Below are 20,216 nucleotides of genomic sequence, written 5' to 3'. Positions count from 1 at the left end.
TAGTAAAGGGGCCCCTATAACGAATTGAATAGAAAACTTTCACAATTATAATATGAAATGAGTTCTATTGCATGGACCTTATGGTAACATTAACTACTTTATCCAAGATGGGATATTCTAGAAATAAACCTTTTTTGAATGAAGAGGCTACTGAAAAACCTTGCAAATAGCTTTACTTATTAACAAGGGTAAATACCATAGAAAATTCTAGAAATCCATCAGATTTGAGTGTAATAAAAAAATAAAATCAGTTACCGTGGTAAGGCCCAAGTCACCTGCCACATCTGAAGGAGTGACAAGGTAAAGAAGCCCCGCTCCAGCAATGGCACCAAGACATTGTGCAAGGATATAAAATATAGCCTTGGATAGGCTGATCCTCCTGGTGCAGACCATGGCCACTGTCACAGCAGGGTTAATGTGGGCTCCGCTGAGATGCCCAACGCATTGCACCATAGTTGCAATGCTAAGTCCAAAGCAGAGGGCAATTAACACTAAATCTGCAGGCTGAAGATTGCTCTTTTCACTCCAGTTGATTGTAGAACCAATGCCGAGAAAAACAAAAATCAGCGTGGCTAAAAACTCTGCAGAAACAGCTTTCCAAAACGGCTGTGTCCACACGCCCTTGAACGCTACCATGACGGCTTCACACTTACATGCACATTTACATTTACTGAAAGGAAAAGGAAGAAAATAAAGTTATTACAAAACCATTTTTGTAAATTACAAAAGGCATGGTTGTTTATGCAAGTCTTTCATGAAGTGATTGTATTTTAATGGTACCGATCAAGTTTATGCCAGAAGTTTGTTTAACTGCACTGTTTGTTCTAATTTTATTGTAAATGTTATACATTTCTTTTGTAATCCACTTGGCTGCTCTTTTTGCTGCGAAAGGTGGAATACGAAGTGCATTAAAGGACATTAGGAGGCCCTTATAATAAACCAGGCCTTAGCTTGTTTTAAAGTGGGACTTTCCTATTTAGCCTTAGCTTTGGTTTGGCGCTTCTTTGGACACGTTTGTTTGCATAATTATTTTTTCATTATTGGCCTACTGGACAGATTGGGCCCCCTGATGAAGGCCGTTTAATTGACCGAAAACACGTACTGTGTAGGGTCTTTCATTTTCTGCCAGTTGCTATTGTTCATAACATCGATGTAGACCCCTGCTGCTATTTCTCAGCTGGATTATGGATCTCTCACTATTGACTGTTTTCGCCTAACATATTTGTTTTAATTTTTGCTGCATCATCTGCCAGCTGGACTGTTTTATTGGTTGGCATAGTCTTCAACTTCATGATCATAGACTTATGGTGTACATTTTGTCAGCTGGATTGCTTTTTTTTTTTTTTTTTACCAATTGGTCCATTTGTCTAAATAAACTTTGTTGTTCCAGACCATTGGCTCCATCAACTTTTGTTTTTGCTATTTGTGGCTTTTGCCACCCCTGTTGAAGCATAGAGGTTTTTGTTTTTTCTTGTTTGCTACTGGTATAAAGTTGACACGGGAGGCAGCCAGTTAGTGCATACTGATGTGGATGCATTAGCTGAATAATACTTCCTCGCTCACTGTCTGCTGATAACATGCCCCCTCCTGAAAAAAATTACCCTCCAAAAATAATATGCGATTTCCATATACTGACAGCCATTTTACCACAAAACATGTTAACACATTCCCCCCCTTCACCACAACAATTGGATGGCTTTTGAAGAAATATGCAGAAAGCATAATTTACCAGATAACCAATATTGTCTTTTCAGGCAGCCTCATGGATTAGGGATATGACTCACATATTCACACTTTCAAACTCATATCAACAATTTTGACGTGCCTTAAAGACATCTTTTTACAGAATCTTTCGGAAGTTAGATATTGGATGTTTATTCATTTGTATTATTAATCTCTGTGAACCGCATAGAACTTAATGGTATTTGCAGTATACAAGTGAGCTTCTATGTTATGTTAATGCAGCAATTCCAGATGCATTACAACTAAAGATTACACCTGATCTCTTTCTTCAAAGTTTTACTATTACCCCTCTCAAAGGTGCAGCATCTAAATGGTATGATCTAATGTGCCAAGCGTTACCTGTGTCCATATCAATGCTGATGGGCGCTTAGCAGCCTGACTTGGATATACCTGCTGATGATAAAACAAGGCAAGAAGTGTGGAACAGAATATTTAAGTCGATTGGATCGGCCTCAATCCTTCAGTCAATATATTTTTTCTTGCATCGGGCTTACTGGACACCGCAGAAGATTGCTAAATTTTCACATAAAGCCTCTAGTCTATGTTGGTCCTGTGAGAAATCAGTGGGTACACTGCCCTACATGATTTTTCAATGCTCTTTGCTTATGATATACTGGCAGAATGTTTGGAGCCCCATTTCCTCCATACTGAAGATCCATGAACCGTTAAATTTCAAAATGATTGTGCTAGGACAACAAGGTCTCACACAATCCCTAATAGACCCCAACGTTCGCTTGCTTAATATTCTACTGTTTCTGGTTATCCAAAACATCTTGCACTGCTGGAAGAATTTGTCTAAGGTAGAATTCATAGTATGGTGGAACACAGTTTGTATTACTAGCAAGTTTGAAAGTATAATAGCAGAAAAACATCATTCCACTAGATCATTCCTTAAAATCTGGAGCCCGGTCCAATCTTATTGTAATTTAGACCACTGGCAATCAGTATTTTAGATCATATGGTATAAAGATTATACTGATCATCTTCTCTTAACATAATTATTAAGTGATGCTCGTTGGAAGTTCTCTTATATGCTTGAATGATAATGCGTGTGTTAGCTTATATATCAGTATTGTATTGTATACATATAATATGCATGATTTGCACATTTGATTTGTTTGATGTTTTATTCAATAATTGTACACTTTGTTTTTTGTTTTAGAAACTTAATAAAAATACCTGAACTCAAAAACACATTCCACCCCCCCCCCCCTTTTTACTAAGCCACAATAGAGGTTTTTATCGCAGCTTGGAGCGCTAAATGCTCTGATACTGCTTCAACACTCATAGAATTCCCATGAGCCTCGGAGCAGCATCCGTGCATTTAGCGCTCCAGGCCGCTGTGGTACAAACCTCATCTGCGGTTTAGTAAAAGAGGGCCTTTGTGGTTAGCCTTTTTTTTTTCCTGCATTAACCCTTTTAGAAAGCTGAATTTATTTTGGATGATTGCATGGCTACATAGTATATTTCGTATTATATTAGATATAATATTATGTATGTTGGATTGTGTTATATATGTATAAGATGTATGTTTATGAAAATGCTAATAAAAAATTTACCGCTGCAGCTGGCTCTAAAAACGCGAGTGTGGCTTTGTAAAGGATCTTTAGAAAATTGTTAAAAACTTTTTTAATTTTAATGATTGTTAAATGAATAATTTTGTAAGGACACACTATTCTTAAAATTTTTTTGTTATCCGCCTAGGATCTATTGTGAGAATAGTATGGAATATAAATAAAGAAGAATAGTGTAAAAGCAATTTATAATTAAAGGTTAATTTATTAGCAACATTGCTAAGGCCAGTTTAAAAGGACATCGCGTGCCCTAGATGCTAGTTTTATAGGCAGGTACTGAAGTGGTTCAGCAAGTGTACCTTGACTGTTTGTATAAGTGATTCATCCAGATAAAAAGAAAAAAAACCTATGTTTTCATTTTAACACATTCGTATTTCAACCCTGAAAGAATTTTGGAGGGAAGCATTCCTCCATTTTTGTCAAAGCTGTAATTCTGAGTGATTCAGTCAATAAATGAAGTCAGATGTGCCCACTGGGTGGTGATGGTGGGTAGTCTACAATAAAAGCTGCCCACAGTATTACTACTCTTAGCAATCCCATATAATAAAAAAGGAAAATGTTTAGGGCACTAACTAACGATGGTTGCAGCATTTTGCAAGAGCTTTTTTCGTTTTGCATTCTTTACCAGGAAGTGGAGCTTCTGTCCTCATTCGCTTAAGAGTTGGTTTAACAAAGGCTTGCGATATGGCACTTTCTTCTTCTGGCTTAAAACAATAAAGGAGAGACTTGCCAGTTAGTGAACCCAGGGAAGCAGTGGTTCTAATCTTACTTCTCCCACTATCTCTCCCTGTAACAGTAGGCAAGTATTTTTTTTGTGGTTAGAGCACCCTACTCAGCAACCTGAAGTTGTGAGTTTGATTCCCACTGTGGCCCCTTGTGACTTCATTGCCCCGGGTCCAAAATAAGTATCTGTCTAAAATTTGTAAATGACTTTGATTGCAATCACAAATAAAAAGGTCCCATCCTCATGTTTTGTTGTTGTTTTTTGTTTTTATGCTTGGGTATTTATGTTCATCCTCACAAAGGACAACTTTTCAGAACACATCACAATAATAGGGGGTAGCTGGTATTAAAAAAAAAAAAGGTTTGGAGAAGTTCCTGGAGGAAAAGTCAATAAACTGCTGTGGAGACAGACATGGGACAAGCCACTGCTTGTCCTGGATGGGTGGTATGGAATGCTGCTACTATTTGGGTTTTTGCCAGGTACTTGTGACCTTGATTGGCCTCCGTGAAGACAGGATACTGAACTAGATGGCTTGTGCTTTGTTTGATATATATATACCACCAACGGAATAACATTTGAATAGCATGTTAACTCCTCCTTTCTCAAATCTCTGCCCAGGTTTTTTCCTCTATTCTTCTTAGTAGGTCCAAATGCCTTTTCAGTAGGTCCTGCCTATTTTATTGCTTGGAAATGTGCCATACACTCCTCCTGCTCTCCAACTGGCCACACCACCTCCTCAATCCCACTCACTAGTTCAGCAATATTAATTCTGATCTCTTTTACTGCCCCTTTGACCATGTCCTGACCTGTCCCAACTGAAAATCTCTTTTAATGACAACCATACATATTCACAAATCACACTTAATGAGTGTCACATTATCATCTTTACTCCGCTAATGCAGGGACCCTTGTAAGAACATAAGAACAGCCATCGTCGTACCAATCTTTCAGAAGATCACTGAAAACCCATTTATTTGACAAATTCATTTAAATTTCCTCAAATGATTTCCTCTACGTCCACTTGCATACTCCTGACTTCTGATACATATAATTATGTTACACGCCTGTTTGTTTACTCCTATTTCATGCTCTTGATGTAACTTTGCTGCACTCTCTCTTGTTATAAACTGTCTTGAACTGAAAGGTATGACGGGATATAAATAAAGCTATTATTATTATTATATTGGGCCAGACCAATTGTTCATCTAGCCCAATCTGCTGTTACAAACAGTGGACAATCCAGGTCACAGTACCTGGCAGAAACCTACATAGTAGCAATATTCCATGTTTTCAATCTCAGGGCAAGCAGTGGCTTTCTCCACATCTGTCTCAATAGCATACTATGGACTTTTCCTCCAGGAACTTGTCTAAATCTTTCTTAAATCTAGCTATGCTAACCGCTGTAATCACCTCCTCTGGCAATGAGTTCCAGAGCTTAACTATTCTTTGAGTAAAATAAATATTTCTTATTTGTTTAAAAAGTATTTCCATGTAATTTTATTGAGTGTCCCCTGGTCTTCGTACTTTTTGAAAAGGTGAAAAATCAATTCACTCTTTCCTTTTCTACACCACTCAGGATTTTGTAGACCTCAATCATATCCCTCTTATAGACCTCAACCATATCAGTCATCTTTTTTCTAAGATGAAGAGCTCTGACCTCGTTAGTCTTTCTTCATACAAAAGGAGTTCCATCCCCTTTATCATCTTGGTCGCTCTTTCTTTGACCCTTTTCTAATTCCACTGTATCTTATCTTCTGAAGCACTCTAATTTGTCTCTATTTGTGCCTCCATTGTCAGGACACATGTGCTCTTCATGATTCCCTGGGCATGGGTCATCCACTCACTTCTGGGCTGACAGTTTAGGCTCCAGAGGTGTTTAAAGAGGGGTCTAGGAAGATGTTTGAATGCCACACTTTAGGGAGCTTGCTCACCCTGTCCCGGAGCTTTGGTCTCGCAAAGCTATGCTACCCGCTGATGTCTGAGAAGTTCTTATCAGTCCAGATAACCAGCTTAGGAAATAATGGCCCAATATTCAGACTGCAGGAGGCGGACCAGCTATTTCCTGCGGTCGCAGTAATCCCAGATATTCAATACCAGGGCCGTATCTGGCCACCGGCATTTAATTTCTGGGTTATAGTTAGCTGCCGAAAGAAAACAAGTGGGGAGTGGGATAGAACACATCAACCATGGAACAAACAAACTTCTATTTCTATAAATTCAAAATAAATACAAGAGCACATGAATAAAAATACATGTCTAAAAAGTCCTATGAAAGTAATGCCCTTATATTGAAGGGATTCAGTCAATGACCCAACACATGTATAAAAAGTCCATATGGTCATTGATTGAATCCTTTCGATATAAGGACATTACATCCCTAGGACTTTTTATATATGTGGTCTTGTATTTATTTTGCATTTATAGAAATAAAAGTTTGTTTGTCCCAAGGTTGACGTGTTCTATCCCACTCGCACTTGTTTTCTTTCTGTTGGTTTTTACGTGGGGTTTCTGTTCCTTTTTCTCTGCTCTATTACAGTTAGCTGCCACAGACTTAGCCAGCCATCTCAATATTCATCATCTTGGCTGGCTAAGGCCTAGCAGACAAATATAGACTTGCTTTTTAGGTGGGTCTATCTGAGCGCGTGCCTTTGCCAACGAGCCAATGATTATTGGTGGTAACTGACTATGTCATGCAACTGGCCAATCTGCTGAAGGGATATTCATCGAGAGATACCTGGCTATCTCCCACTGAATATCAGTGGTTAGCTGTCATGTATGAAGTTCTGTCCATGAGCAGAATCTATTTTATAGTCAGAAAAGTGCACAACCCCATACATATGTAAAAAAACAGAAAAAGTGCACCTGCTTTTACTTGATTTGCATGAGATCCATAGCAAGCTATAATTGCACCCTTTGCAACATACCCGCAATAGTGTCTCCCCAAATCCTCCCATAGAGTATCCATTGCTCTCCCATAATTCCCCCAGAACATTCCCTGAAGGTCCCCCAAGTGCATCCATCCCCTTCCCCCAAGTGCCCACCAAAAAATACCCTGAATGTTGTAGTTGGTGGGTTGTTGGTTATTTTTTACAGAGCTGCCTCAGAAATATTACACCTCCCATGTTTCTACTGCAATTAATCTTTCTCTAAAATTGAGCCACACATTGCAGAATGTTTGAGAAGTCTCATGGGACTTGAATCCACAAGACCAGCCCAAACTATCTGCACCATGTGATTCAAGTTTTGAGAGAACCTTTTAAAACCAATAGGAGTAAATACTTCTTTTCACTCACAGAATAATTAAGCTCTGGAACTCGTTGCCAGAGGATGAGGTAATAGTGGTTAACGTAGATGGGTTTTAAAAAGGTTTGGACAAGTTCCTGGAGGAAAAGTCCATAGTCTGCTATTGAGATGGGGGAAGTTACTGCTTACCCTGGGATCAGTAGTATGGAATATTGCTACTATTTGGATTTCTGCCAGACATTTGTGACCTGGATTTGCCACTGCTGGAAATAGGAAACTATGCTAGATGGATCATTGGTATGACCTAGTATGACTAGTCTTATGTTCTTATGTAGAGCTAAATCGTAGTGTAGATATGGGAGGCACATTATATGTGAAGCAGATCTGGAAAACAAACATTTGAGAGCATGAAATCCTGGTTGCCAGGGAAGATAATTGACAGGGCACAATTTTGGTGCTTGTGCTTCCCTTGCATCTTGTGCAGCTGCATGTAACTCTCTACATATAGGAATGGAGCAGAGACAGAGTTGTGTTGGATGTGAGTACATCAAACAGGATATGATTGTCTCGATTGTTTAGGCTCAGATAGTACTAATAAGTAAATCCAAGTTGCATGAAAGTATTGTGGTGCAACTTATACACTCTTGTATGGACCTTCATACTACCTATAGGGTACATACCCCAGGCAATAATGCTCTTCGTCAGGCCGATTTTATTTATTCATAATTTATTTAATTTTAATTTTTTATATTTAAGGTCATTTTAAAACCAACAACACATCACTTAGCTGTAGCTTATAGTGATGCTCTTCAATCTTCACCCCTCCCAACATGCATGTTTCACACAGAGAAACTTTGTTCAGGATCGAGGGATACAAACAACAGGAGCTACTGACACAAGCCAACTGAGGCATTTGTTTTGCTTTGGATGCGAGTACAAGCATAGATACATTTATACCTTCTTCATTGCAGATGTAAACTTGTGCATAGGGCCCGAAGTTGTCAGGGGGCCCACTGAAGAAACAAACAGAGGATTCAGGTTTTTTTAATTTCCCCACCCTCCCGGGAAATATTGGCAGCGCCTGGAGATTGACAATGCCGCCTCCCCCCCACCCACCCCCCGGTATCAAAGGAATAAGTGACATCAGAAGGGATGAACCGGCAGACGTGGGGAATTGCTGCAAGGTCCTGCGATGACTGCATCTGCCGGCTATGATCAGGGATGAAGTAAGTTATGTCAGAGGGGGTGGACTGGCAGACGCAGTTATCGTGGGAATTTGCAGCAACTACCTGTGTAGGCTGGTCCACCCCCTCCGATGTCACTTACTTCCTGAGCAGAGCTGGCAGCTGGAGTCTTCGCAGGACCTTGCTTCATGGCATTGGCTAGTTTGGAGGGAGAGAGAAAGGAGCATAGAAGGATTGAGGGAGAGAAAGGAGCCAGGGTGGTGGAGGGAGAGAAAGGGGACAGGGTGGTATGGAAAGGTGGTAGAGGGAGAAAAAGGTGGCAGATGCTGATGCAGTTGGTGTGCAGGGAAAGGAGAGAGAGGGATAAGGGGGAAGGATACTGGATGGCATTGGGTTGGAGGAAAATTAGGGGGCAGATGCTGATGGAAGCAGGGGAAAGGAAAGGGGAGAGAGACATAAGGGGGAAGGATACTGGATGGAATTGGGTTGGAGGGAAAGAAAGGGGGCAGATGCTGATGGAAGTGAGGGGAAGGGAGAAGAGAGCGTGAAATGCCAGACCATGAGGGTGTGGGAGAGGGAAGGGAAGGAGAGGAGAGAGATGCCAGACCATTGGAAGAGGGAAGGGAAGAAGATGGATGTCACACCAATTGGGGGGGGGGAGGGAGAGATGGAAGGGAAAGGCAGACAATTTCTGGAAGAGGCATAGAAAGAGAGCAGATGCCATATGGAAGAGGCAGGGAGAGGGAAGACAGTGGATGGAAGGAAGCGAATGATGAGAAGATGAGGAAAGCAGAAACCAGACAACAAAGGTAGAAAAAATATATATATTTTTTGCTTTAGGATAAAGTATTGTTGTAGCTGTGTTGATAATCGTTTATTAATAGAAAATGGAAATAAGGTGATCCTGTTTATTGGACAAATTATAATACATTTTTTACAAATTCAGAGACTATAACTCCTTTCCTCAGGTCAAGACAGAGATACTGTAACAGCAGTATAGTTTACTGACCTGAAGAAAGAGGTTTTAATCTCTGAAATCTAAATGAGAAATGTATTAGTCCAATAAAATGACGGGCACTAAATTTTCTTTCCGCCATACTTCATGCCTCCTACCCATATGCAAAATATAAATTGGTGGGCTTCCCAAAGCCCTGCCAGCTGAAGATCTCTTCCTCTAGGAAGGAAGGGGGGATTTGTTCAGAGATGTTTGGAGGTTGCATAGAAGAAAAACTGTACACTAGCACTGGTATGGCAATCTTTGTGTGTTTTGAATTTTAAAATAAAAAGAAAGAAGAAATAAAGTGGAAATAAAGAAGTAAATAAGAAAATGGGTAAATAAAAGGGGCGGGGCATGGTGGGGTGGGGCAGGGTGGGGCGGAGCAGGGTGCCCAATGTATTAGTGTGCCTAGGTGCCCTCGACGAATTAATCTTGTCCTGGACCTAGGGACCTATTTTATAAAGGCACAGAGACTCCTATATGAAAAAGCTATAAAATAGGCTTTGTGCTGAACAGCGGCGCGTTTGGAACCAGGGTTCATCTGAATATAATGCAGTTTGTGAAGGACATGCTGATGGAAGTGAGGAAGCTTTTAACTAAGTTACATGCATTTTATATACACCCAAGATTTTTTTTTTTTTTTAAATAGAAAGAGCTATAAGCAAAATTGAGCAGGTAATCTTTTACCCATCCTTCTGTTTCAATATCCTACCCTGTTTGATTTACTTTATAAATTGTATTTAATCCATTTTATTTTTTCCTTGTGTTTGGCAGGTATATAGTTGTATAAATCAATTGTCCGAGTAATGTATTATTCTTATTATGTTATCCCAATTTTTAACAGTTTTTGTAAATCGCATTGAAGTAAGATTTTGAGATCAAATCAAAATTTTATTAAACTTAAACATAGGAAAAGATCTGCTCCTGAAGAAGCTTTGATTAAAGTGAAATGGGGAAGCTCTGTTGAGGATTTATTATCATCTGCTCAAGTTAAGTAATCCTTTTACTCACTATTTAAAAGCTGTCTCTGGACCTCAGGACTTGTTAAAGTTAAAACACTAAGTAGCATTGTTATTTAACATAACAGGGGAGTTTTTCGAGGGGGGGGGGGTCCACTAATGATAGCTCACTGCTGGGTGACTGGACAAAATTGCTCTAAAGTTCTGCACCCGTGGGCTCTTGAAGTCTCTTTTTCTCCCTTATATGTGAAACTGAGGGATATACATGAGTGAGCTAGGTGGATGCTAGTGAAGTTTGATTCAATGATTATCCACACAATTTGTATTGCATTGTCATTTTTTGACTTGGATATGTACTGGGGACATTATATATTTCTATAAAAGCTATAAAATAAGCATCATTTTGCAGAAGGGGTAAGGGAAGGTTATATAATCCTTCCCCCCCCCCCCCCGGACTATAAACCTCGTCTGAAACAGGGATCTACCTACAGTACCTGAACTGTAACTCATCTTGAGCATGTGTTTGGAGGAGTGAATAATTCATTCCGAATGCAGCACAGGTTTTAACCTGGCTAAATTACAGAAGTCTTTAGCCTTTGAAGGATGAGAGGGAAATTAATGCTCTAGCACCCTCTGCCAGCTATTCCTCATCTCGGCACTGGCTGCAAGATAGCAATCTCTGATCTTCCCTTTTCAACTCTTAGGGCTCCTTTTACTAAGGGGCGCTAGCGTTTTTAGTGCACGCAGGAAATTACTATGCTTCTAGAACTAACGCCAGCTCAATGCTGGCGTTAAGGTCTAGTGCACGGGGCAATGTAGCGCACGCTATTCTGCGCATTAAAGCCCTAACGCGGTTTAGTAAAAGGAGCCCTTAGTAACTAGAGACGGAAAGACAGGACAGAAAAATGGGGAAACTGCTCATTTTAAGGAACATTTTTCTCAAAACTTGTATAAACTATAATAAACTTAAATGGGTGAGATCATGCCACTGGCAGTTAAAGCAAATTCTATGGCAAATCAAAACATGGAACAAACAGAAGTGAAGATGAACATAAAGAAATATATTTTTACCAAATTGCAGAGACTATAAATAAAGCAGGAGCAATACATGAAAATCGTGCTGCAAAAATGGAACATTTTCTCTGCACTCTCCCCCAAATCCTACATATGGCGCTCAAAATTATGCGTGCAATTTATTTGCATAATGAGCCAATTAGCACCAATAATTGAATGCTGACAATTATTGTCACTAATTGGTAATAACTTGAATTTATGTGTGCACCTTTATGGTCAGTATTCTATCAAGATGTGCGCGTAAATTATTACATGTGGCTCTGAAAAAAAAAAAAGTGTGGCCGTGGGAGGAGCACGGGCGGGTCGGGGGGGGGGCATTGCTAGAATTTGCACAAAGTTTTATAGAATAAGGCAGATCCATACCTTATTTAGACGTGAGGATTTCCACCAGGCTTCAGTTGGCATAAATCCTCACACCCAAAATCAAGTGCGGATCTCGGCGCTATGAGCTATTCTATAAATGACACCCAACTTAGAGCGCTATTTATAGAATAGAGTTTAGTGCTCCTTTTTATGCACTGATTTTTCAGTGCCATGTACAGAACCTAGCCCTCTGCGTCAGGGTCCAGATACACACTGGTTTGTCTCCGTTGTGAAGCACATTTTCTATTCCAAATACTCAGAAATGTTTCAATCACTCTCTCCTAGTAGGTAAAGTATTCATGCATTGCTATCAATCTTTAAAATGCGCAGAGCAATTTGCAGAGGTTTTCTGCTAGTACCAGTCCTCTTCAAGGTAACACTGTTCAATCAATCCATTATAACAACCAATGCAAACTTTTAGTGCAAAAATAATTTAGGCTAGTTAGCATAAGGTATTTTTTGCATTCGGAAAAGATGCACATAAAACATTCCACTCAGAAATGCAGAGCAGCAGCAATGTTGTTACAGCAGGAATAATACATGTTATAATATAAATAAAAAAGGACAAATCCAGCAGATATAGAACAGAAATTATATATAGAGAGAGAGTTTAAATAGTTTTCTAGGAGAGTGAGCTTTAAGCACTGATTTCTGTAGTTTGGGATCCAAAAAAATTAGGAATGCAAACCATAGCAAAAGAATTTTAAAACCCCAGGATTATCCAGCAAGTTTTAGGGTGCACTTTGAGTGCAATGCTTAATCTATGTATTCAAAGGAGCAAAAAGGAAAGGCTGGGTTTTTTTTTCTTTGTCCTTGGGCAAAGTATTATGTTGTTCTAATATTTTTGCAGCTACAGTCTGTTAATGGTTTTCCCCCAGCATTTGAAGACACAGCTTCCCTCCCAAAGTGCCTTTTAGAACGGAAGACAGTTTGATAAGCATTTAATATGAAGAAGCTGATTGAGCTGGCTTTTCAAATCTTTCGTACGGCTTGTGTCTAAACCTGCCCTCTAGAATTACAGTTTCATTGCTATCATAAAACCACAAAATAATCTTGCTTTCTCAAAAGTTTTCCCTCCAAACTCTATTTTATTATAAAAAATAAAAGTCTGGCCTTTTTTCTTTACTAATAACAACAATCTTGAGTCTTGGACAAATAGCTCACTTACCGGCAACCTCTTGATGCTGGTCTGCCACTCATTCCTTCTTTGCATGAAGTGGCATGCTCCCTTTGTCCTGCCTAGAAGACTCTGTTCTGGGAATCAGGTTACTGCAACTTCTTATTGGGTTTAATCGAAGCGCAGGGTGTGGAAACATTTTGAGCCATGCCTTACTGTTATTTTTTTTTTTGAACTTGAAATAACTTTTCCTTACCTGCTCTTTTGTTTATACCACACATTCTACCCACCAGGGTCAGAGTATATTTTTGGCTGGCAAACAACTGCTCAGTACATGAAGTAAGCATCTTTGGTAAGTGCTTATCTAGCAATTGGTAATCACTACTTTGCTGAGCTTTCCGGAAATCACTGACTTTTGTCTGCAGCTTCTTGGTTTTAAATATGAACTGTAGCATCGGCTGGCTCAGAAAATGTCATAGTGATCCCCCGGTATACAGCGGGTGCTGAAAAGTTCTCAGCCCAACCAACCAACTTCTTAAATTCTCTGAGCATTATTTTGCCACTGTAGCTGAAAAGAGACCTGGGAGTACTTGTAGACAAGTCAATGAAGCCGTTTGCGCAATGCTCGGCGGTAGCGAAAAGGGTAAACAGAATGCTAGGAATGATTAAGAAGGGGATCACAAACAGATCGGAGAAGGTTATCATGCTGCTGTACTGGGCCATGGTGCGCCCCCACTGGTCGCCGTACATGAAAAAGGACATAGTACTGCTCGAAAGAGTCCAGAGAAGAGCAACAAAAATGGTTAAGGGACTGGAAGAGTTGCCGTACAGTGAGAGGCTAGAGAAACTGGGCCTCTTCTCCCTTGAAAAGAGGAGACTGAGAGGGAACATGATCGAAACATTCAAGATAATGAAGGGAATAGACTTAGTAGAGAAAGAGAAATTATTCACCCTTTCCATGGTAGAGAGAATGAGAGGGCACTCTCTAAAGTTAAAAGGGGATAGATTCTGTACAAACGTAAGGAAGTTCTTCACCCAGAGAGTGGTAGAAATCTGGAACGCTCTTCCAGAGGCTGTTATAGGGGAAAGCACCCTACAGGGAATCAAGACAAGGTTAGACAAGTTCCTACTGAACCAGAACGTATGCAGGTAAGGCTAGACTCAATTAGGGCACTGGTCTTTGACCTAAGGGCCGCCGCGTGAGCGGACTGCTGGGCACGATGGACCACTGGTCTGACCCAGCAGTGGCAATTCTTATGTTCTTATTTTGTTAAGTACCAACTTGCAGAAACAAAATTCTATATTTTGACGGTTGTTTCAGATCATTGATTGAACCATATCCATGTCATTTTCTTCTTGGTTGGGCTGAGAACATTTCAGCACCCCCTGGTAGTAACTGTATAATGAACACTGCTTATTTTTTTACATATTTATAATTTTGTATGACAAGCAACATCTGTTATTACTAACCACAGTGATAACTTTTTTGAAAATTTACTCTTGCTAGTAATAGCAGATATCGCTGCTTATTATTTTGAAACACTGGATTGTTATTGATTTAGTTGTATAATTGTCTTTCTGACTAAAAAAAAATCATTCAAAGAGGTTTAAAAATTAAAATCATATAATACATAAAGGCCCTCTTTTGCTAAGCCGCGGTAGAGATTTCTACTGTGGCCTAGAGTGCTAAATGCTACAATACAGCTCTGACGCTCATAAGAATTCTATGAGCGTTGGAGCAGCATCAGAGCATTTAGCATTCTAGGCCGCAGTAGAAACCTCTACCGCGGCTTAGTAAAAGGGGGGGGGGGGGGAGAAATTAGAAGACAAATAATCAAATTAATATCACAGACAACATTTATCATAACTACCTCCAATATTATAAATGACAAGGAGAATTCTAATGTTTTTGGATGTGTGACTTGAGCAGCATGGTTGTTGTGTTAATCAATGCAAATCTGGAGTTCTCAACCCAGCCAATCAGATTTTCAGGATACCCACGATAAATATACATGAGATAAAGTTGCCTACATTACCTCCATTGTATGCAAATCTGTCTCATTTATACTCATCGTGGATAACTTCAAAACCAGACTGGCTTGATGTGGCCTGAGGACTGGATTGAGAACCACTGGAGTAGACACATGAAAATAAATGCGAATAAACAAGTTGTAGTTTTTGCATCTCCATTATTAATTAAGACACATTAGGGGTGGGGGTGCAGGCCAATGCTTCCAGGTTCAATATGAATGGAGCCATAGAGCTCCCAAAGGTGCCATCTTCACTCCTTCCTAATCCCCCCAGGCAACATTCCCTCTTTTGCCTCCCCTAGCACCATTCCGCCTTCTGATCCCTTCCTCCAAGACACTATCCCTTCTTTTGATGCCCTCCTCTTCCCAGCCCCCTCCCCACCTGATGCGTCTCTTAATTTTCCCTCCCTCTAGAGAAGGACTTAGGGCCCTTACCTGGTGGTCCAGTTGGTTGCTAGGCAGAAGCAATATCCCTTTAAGAACATAAGAACATAAGAAGTTGCCTCCGCTGGGGCAGACCAGAGGTCCATCCTGCCCAGTGGTCCGCTCCCGCGACGGCCCATCAGGCCCACTGCCTGAATAGTGGTCTCTGACTAATTTTGTAATTTACCTCTAATCCTGTCCCTATAACCTTACCTCTACTCCTATCTGTACCCTCAATCCCTTTGTCCTCTAGGTACCTGTCCAGACCTTCTTTGAAGCCCTGTAGCATACTTCTGCCTATCACATCCTCTGGCAGCGCGTTCCATGTATCCACCATCCTCTGGGTGAAAAAGAACTTCCTGGCGTTTGTTCTAAACCTTTCCCCTTTCAATTTCTCCGAGTGCCCCCTTGTACCTGTAGTTCCCCTTAGTTTGAAAAATCTGTCCCTATCCACTTTTTCTATGCCCTTCATGATCTTGAAGGTTTCTATCATGTCTCCCCTGAGTCGTCGCTTTTCCAGGGAGAAAAGCCCCAGCTTTTTCAGTCTGTCAGTATATGAGAGGTCCCCCATACCTTTTATTAGCTTAGTTGCTCTTCTCTGGACTCTCTCAAATACCGCCATGTCTTTCTTGAGGTACGGCGACCAGTACTGGACACAGTACTCCAGGTGCGGGCGCACCATTGCACGATACAGTGGCAGGATGACTTCCTTCGTCCTGGTTGTGATACCTTTCTTAATGATACCCAACATTGCGCCGACGCCTTCAATGTTGTGTCCACCATCACTCCCAGGTCTCTTTCAAGGTTGCTCACCCCTAGCGGTGATCCCCCCATCTTGTAAGTGAACATCGGGTTCTTTTTCCTAATATGCATGACCTTGCATTTCCCTATGTTGAAGCTCATTTGCCACTTTTTGGCCCACTCTTCCAGCGTTGTCAGATCTTTTTGGAGGTCTTCGCAGTCCTCCATGGTTATGACCCTGCTGTATAATTTAATGTCATCCGCAAATTTAATAACCTCACATTTTGTTCCCGCCTCCAGGTCGTTAATAAATATATTGAACAGGAGCGGTCCCAGCACCGACCCCTGTGGAACTCCGCTCGTGACCCTTTGCCAATCTGAGTAATGGCCCTTTACGCCAATCCTCTGTTTCCTGTCCGCCAGCCAGTTTTTGATCCATCGGTGGACCTCCCCTTGCACCCCGTGGTTCCATAGCTTCCTTAGCAGTCTTTCGTGTGGTACCTTGTCGAAGGCTTTTTGGAAGTCAAGGTAAATGATGTCTATGGATTCCCCTCTATCCACCTGGCTGTTCACCCCCTCAAAGAAGTATAATAAGTTTGTGAGGCATGACCTGCCTTTGCAGAAGCCATGTTGGCTCGACTTTAGCTGCCCATTGTTTTCGATGTGTTCCCAAATGCTGTCTTTAATCAGCGCTTCCATCATCTTTCCCGGGACCAAGGTCAAGCTCACCGGCCTGTAGTTTCCTGGGTCTCCCCTTGAGCCTTTCTTGAAGATGGGCGTGACATTTGCTATTTTCCAGTCTTCTGGGATCTCTCCAGTTTTTAGGGATAGGTTGCATATTTGTCGAAGTGGCTCAGCTATTTCGTTCCTTAGTTCCTTGAGTACCCTTGGGTGAATGCCATCCGGACCTGGCGATTTGTCGCACTTTAGCCTGTCTATCTGCCTGAGGACATCCATCTTGCTCACCTCTAGTTGGACCAGATTTTCATCCTGATCTCCTTTTCCGATCTCCTCGGGTTCCGGAATGTTGGTTGTGTCCTCCATTGTGAAAACTGACGTGAAGAACTCATTTAACCTGTCCGCTATCTCCTTTTCCTCTTTTACCACTCCCTTTCTGTCTCCATCATCCAAGGTTCCAACTTCCTCCCTAGCTGGTTGCTTCCCCTTGACATACCTGAAGAATGATTTGAAGTTTGTTGCTTCCCCTGCCAGTCTTTCTTCATATTCTCTTTTTGCTTTCCTAACTACTTGGTGACACTCCTTTTGGTGTCTTTTATGTTCCTTTTGGTTGTCTTCTGTCTGGTCCTTTTTCCATTGTTTGAATGATGCCTTCTTATCGCTTATTGCCTTTTTCACTGCATTTGTTATCCACACTGGGGTTTTTGTTCTATTTTTCTTGCACCCTTTCCTGAACTTGGGGACGCATAGGTTCTGTGCTTCGTGCACCGTGCCCTTGAGTAGGGTCCAGGCCTTTTCTACAGACTCTATCTTCCTTGTGGTATCGATGAGTTTCTTTCCCACCATTTTCCTCATGGCATCATAATTCCCTTTTTTGAAGTTGAGTGCTGTCGTTGTGGTTCTTTTCACCTTTGATGGTCCAATTTCTAGCCTGTACTGGATCGTGTTGTGATCGCTGTTTCCTAGTGGGGCTAGTACCGCCACCTCCTTAGCGGGTCCCCCTAGTCCGTTGAAGATTAGGTCAAGAGTGGCATCTCCCCGTGTTGGTTCCGTGATCAGCTGTTCCATGAAACAGTCCCTCGTGACTTCCATGAATTTGGTCTCCCTCGTACAGCTTGAGTGCCCGATGCTCCAGTCTATTCCCAGGTAGTTGAAGTCCCCCATCACCACCACAGTTCCGCTTTTGCATAACTGCCTCAGTTCGGCCTCCAGGTCCTGGTCGATTTCTTCCGATTGTCCAGGTGGGCGATAGTACAGACCCAATTTAAGTCTGTTCCTGCTCCTCCTGATAGTTTAACCCATAATGATACCCATTCCGGTGCTGCATCCAAAATGGTATGACTACTGCTAGGCATCATATTTCCATATAAGGAAATATTTCCTTACATGGAACTATGACTCCCTTAGCAGTATTTGCATGATACTACCACTTCTAGATTAGTCTTGTCATTTGCGGAACATAGACTGTAAAAGTCTGCCTGGCACTATCCTCATGTACTAGCTTCTAAAATTGCTGTTGAAGCCCTTTCCAGCCCATCCTAAACCAGACTGCCATATATTGGACACAAACCAAACAAGTCTGCCCAGCACTGGCCTTACTTTTTTTTGTATCATCTGCAAAGAGGCAAATCATACCTGGCAGCCCTTCAGTAATATCGCTTATAAAAGTGTTAAAAAGAACAGGCCCAAGAACCAATCCTTGAGGCACACCACTGGTAACATCCCTTTCCTCATAGCAATTTCCATTGATCACTACCATCTGTTGCCTTCCACTCAACCAGTTCCTGACCCAATATGTCACTTTGAGGCCTATACCGAGGGCACCATCTAGCGCACTCCCTCTATTCAGTTCTATGGTCATCCAGTCAAAGAAATTGATCAGATTTGTTGACAAGACCTGACAAGGCCTCTAGTGAATCCATCCTGCCTTGGGTCCTATATTCCAGAAATGTCACTTTTCTCTGTTTTAAGAGTGCTTCCATTAATTTACTTACCACAGAAGTCAGACTTACCAACTTATAGTTTTCTACTTCTTCCTTTCTTCCACTTTTGTGGAGTAGGACCACATCCGCCTGCCTCCAGTCCTCCAGTACCACTCACATCTCTAAAGAAGCATTGAAAAGGTCAGCCAGCGGAGCCGCCAGAACTTCCCTAAGTTCCTTCTGAACACTCGCATGTACTCCATCTAGCCCCATTGCTTTGTTCACTTTTAGTGTAGCTAGCTCCTCACAAACACAGTCCTCTGAAAATCGATCAGGGTCTACCACAGCATAGACCTTTTGCTCCGACATCCTAATTCAGATTCAACTCAATATTTGACATCCAAATCCATCATCCTTGTAAATGACTAGTTTTCAACAAATCATTCCTACCATGGCTACTGGGGAAAAAAAAGTGGTAAAGGGCACAAACTGGAGAAGGCATCACCTTCTAAAAGAACTCCAAGCAAACCTGAGGATCATGCTTCTCATGAGATTCTGGAAGAACTAAAGGTCTAAAAGATCCAGTGGCATAGTAAGGGGAGGGGCAGGGGGTGGTCCACCACAGGCATGGTCTTGGCGCCGACACCCATCTTCCTCTCCACCCCTCCCCGCTCCTTCTCGCCGACCCCTGCCATGCATGTGCCCTTCCCTTCCCTTCCCTTCCCTTCCCATGTACCTTTTTAATTTCCCAGGTAGGAACAACATCATGAAGTTGCTGCCCGCGTCGTATTGGCTGTCCCTCTGACGTCACTTCTGGGCCCATTTACCAATGCCTTTAACTCAGATTCATCATATCTGCAAAACATTTAATCTGCAGACCAACGTTATCTGAGCCACAGCTGTTATAACACCATATCATAGAAGATAGCTTGTGAGAAAAAATTCTCTCCCTGTTCCTAATTTCCCCTTTTCTTTCCTTTTTAAAAATTGTACTTCTTTCCATTTTCTCTCTTGTTAACTACATTCCTGCATTTAGTAACTTTCTCCTCTCCCCTCTATGTGTAATTACAGAAATTGTAAACCGCTCAGAAAAACGTGATGGGCGATATGTCAAGAATTAATAAACTTGAAAACTTCTTTACTGATGTTGCAAATCAACTTCTATCTGAAGGTAACACTATATATACCTGTATAATAGGAGGCAATTATAATTTAATATTGAATCCTGAGCTAGATAGATTCTCTAATGTCCATTATAGGGAAACTAAAACATGGCATACTCTAAAGGATATCATTACCCAGTTCAATTTAGTAGATCCTTAGAGATTGCTATATCCTAAAGAGAGAGAGAGAATATACTTTCTTTTCTCCTCCCCACTTATCTTACTCTAGAATAGACTTCTTATTAAGTGGTTCCTCCAGTAACTATATTACTCAATCAGAA

The 20,216-nt window shown here is 41.3% G+C and overlaps 1 protein-coding gene across 1 annotated transcript in view; it reads right to left on the bottom strand.

The window, feature by feature from the left end:
- Window positions 1-20,216, bottom strand: part of AQP4 (aquaporin 4) — an 83,310-nt gene that overhangs the window by 21,706 nt on the left and 41,388 nt on the right. Inside the window, exon 2 of the mRNA XM_033929717.1 lies at window positions 256-670. Coding sequence (XP_033785608.1) covers window positions 256-670 — 415 coding nt within the window. The remainder of the gene's footprint in view (window positions 1-255; window positions 671-20,216) is intronic.

Source organism: Geotrypetes seraphini, chromosome 2 (assembly GCF_902459505.1).
Source record: "Geotrypetes seraphini chromosome 2, aGeoSer1.1, whole genome shotgun sequence".
Taxonomy (NCBI): domain Eukaryota; kingdom Metazoa; phylum Chordata; class Amphibia; order Gymnophiona; family Dermophiidae; genus Geotrypetes; species Geotrypetes seraphini.
The sequence above is the reverse complement of the archived record's forward strand: the minus strand, read 5'-3'. Positions and strand labels throughout refer to the sequence as shown.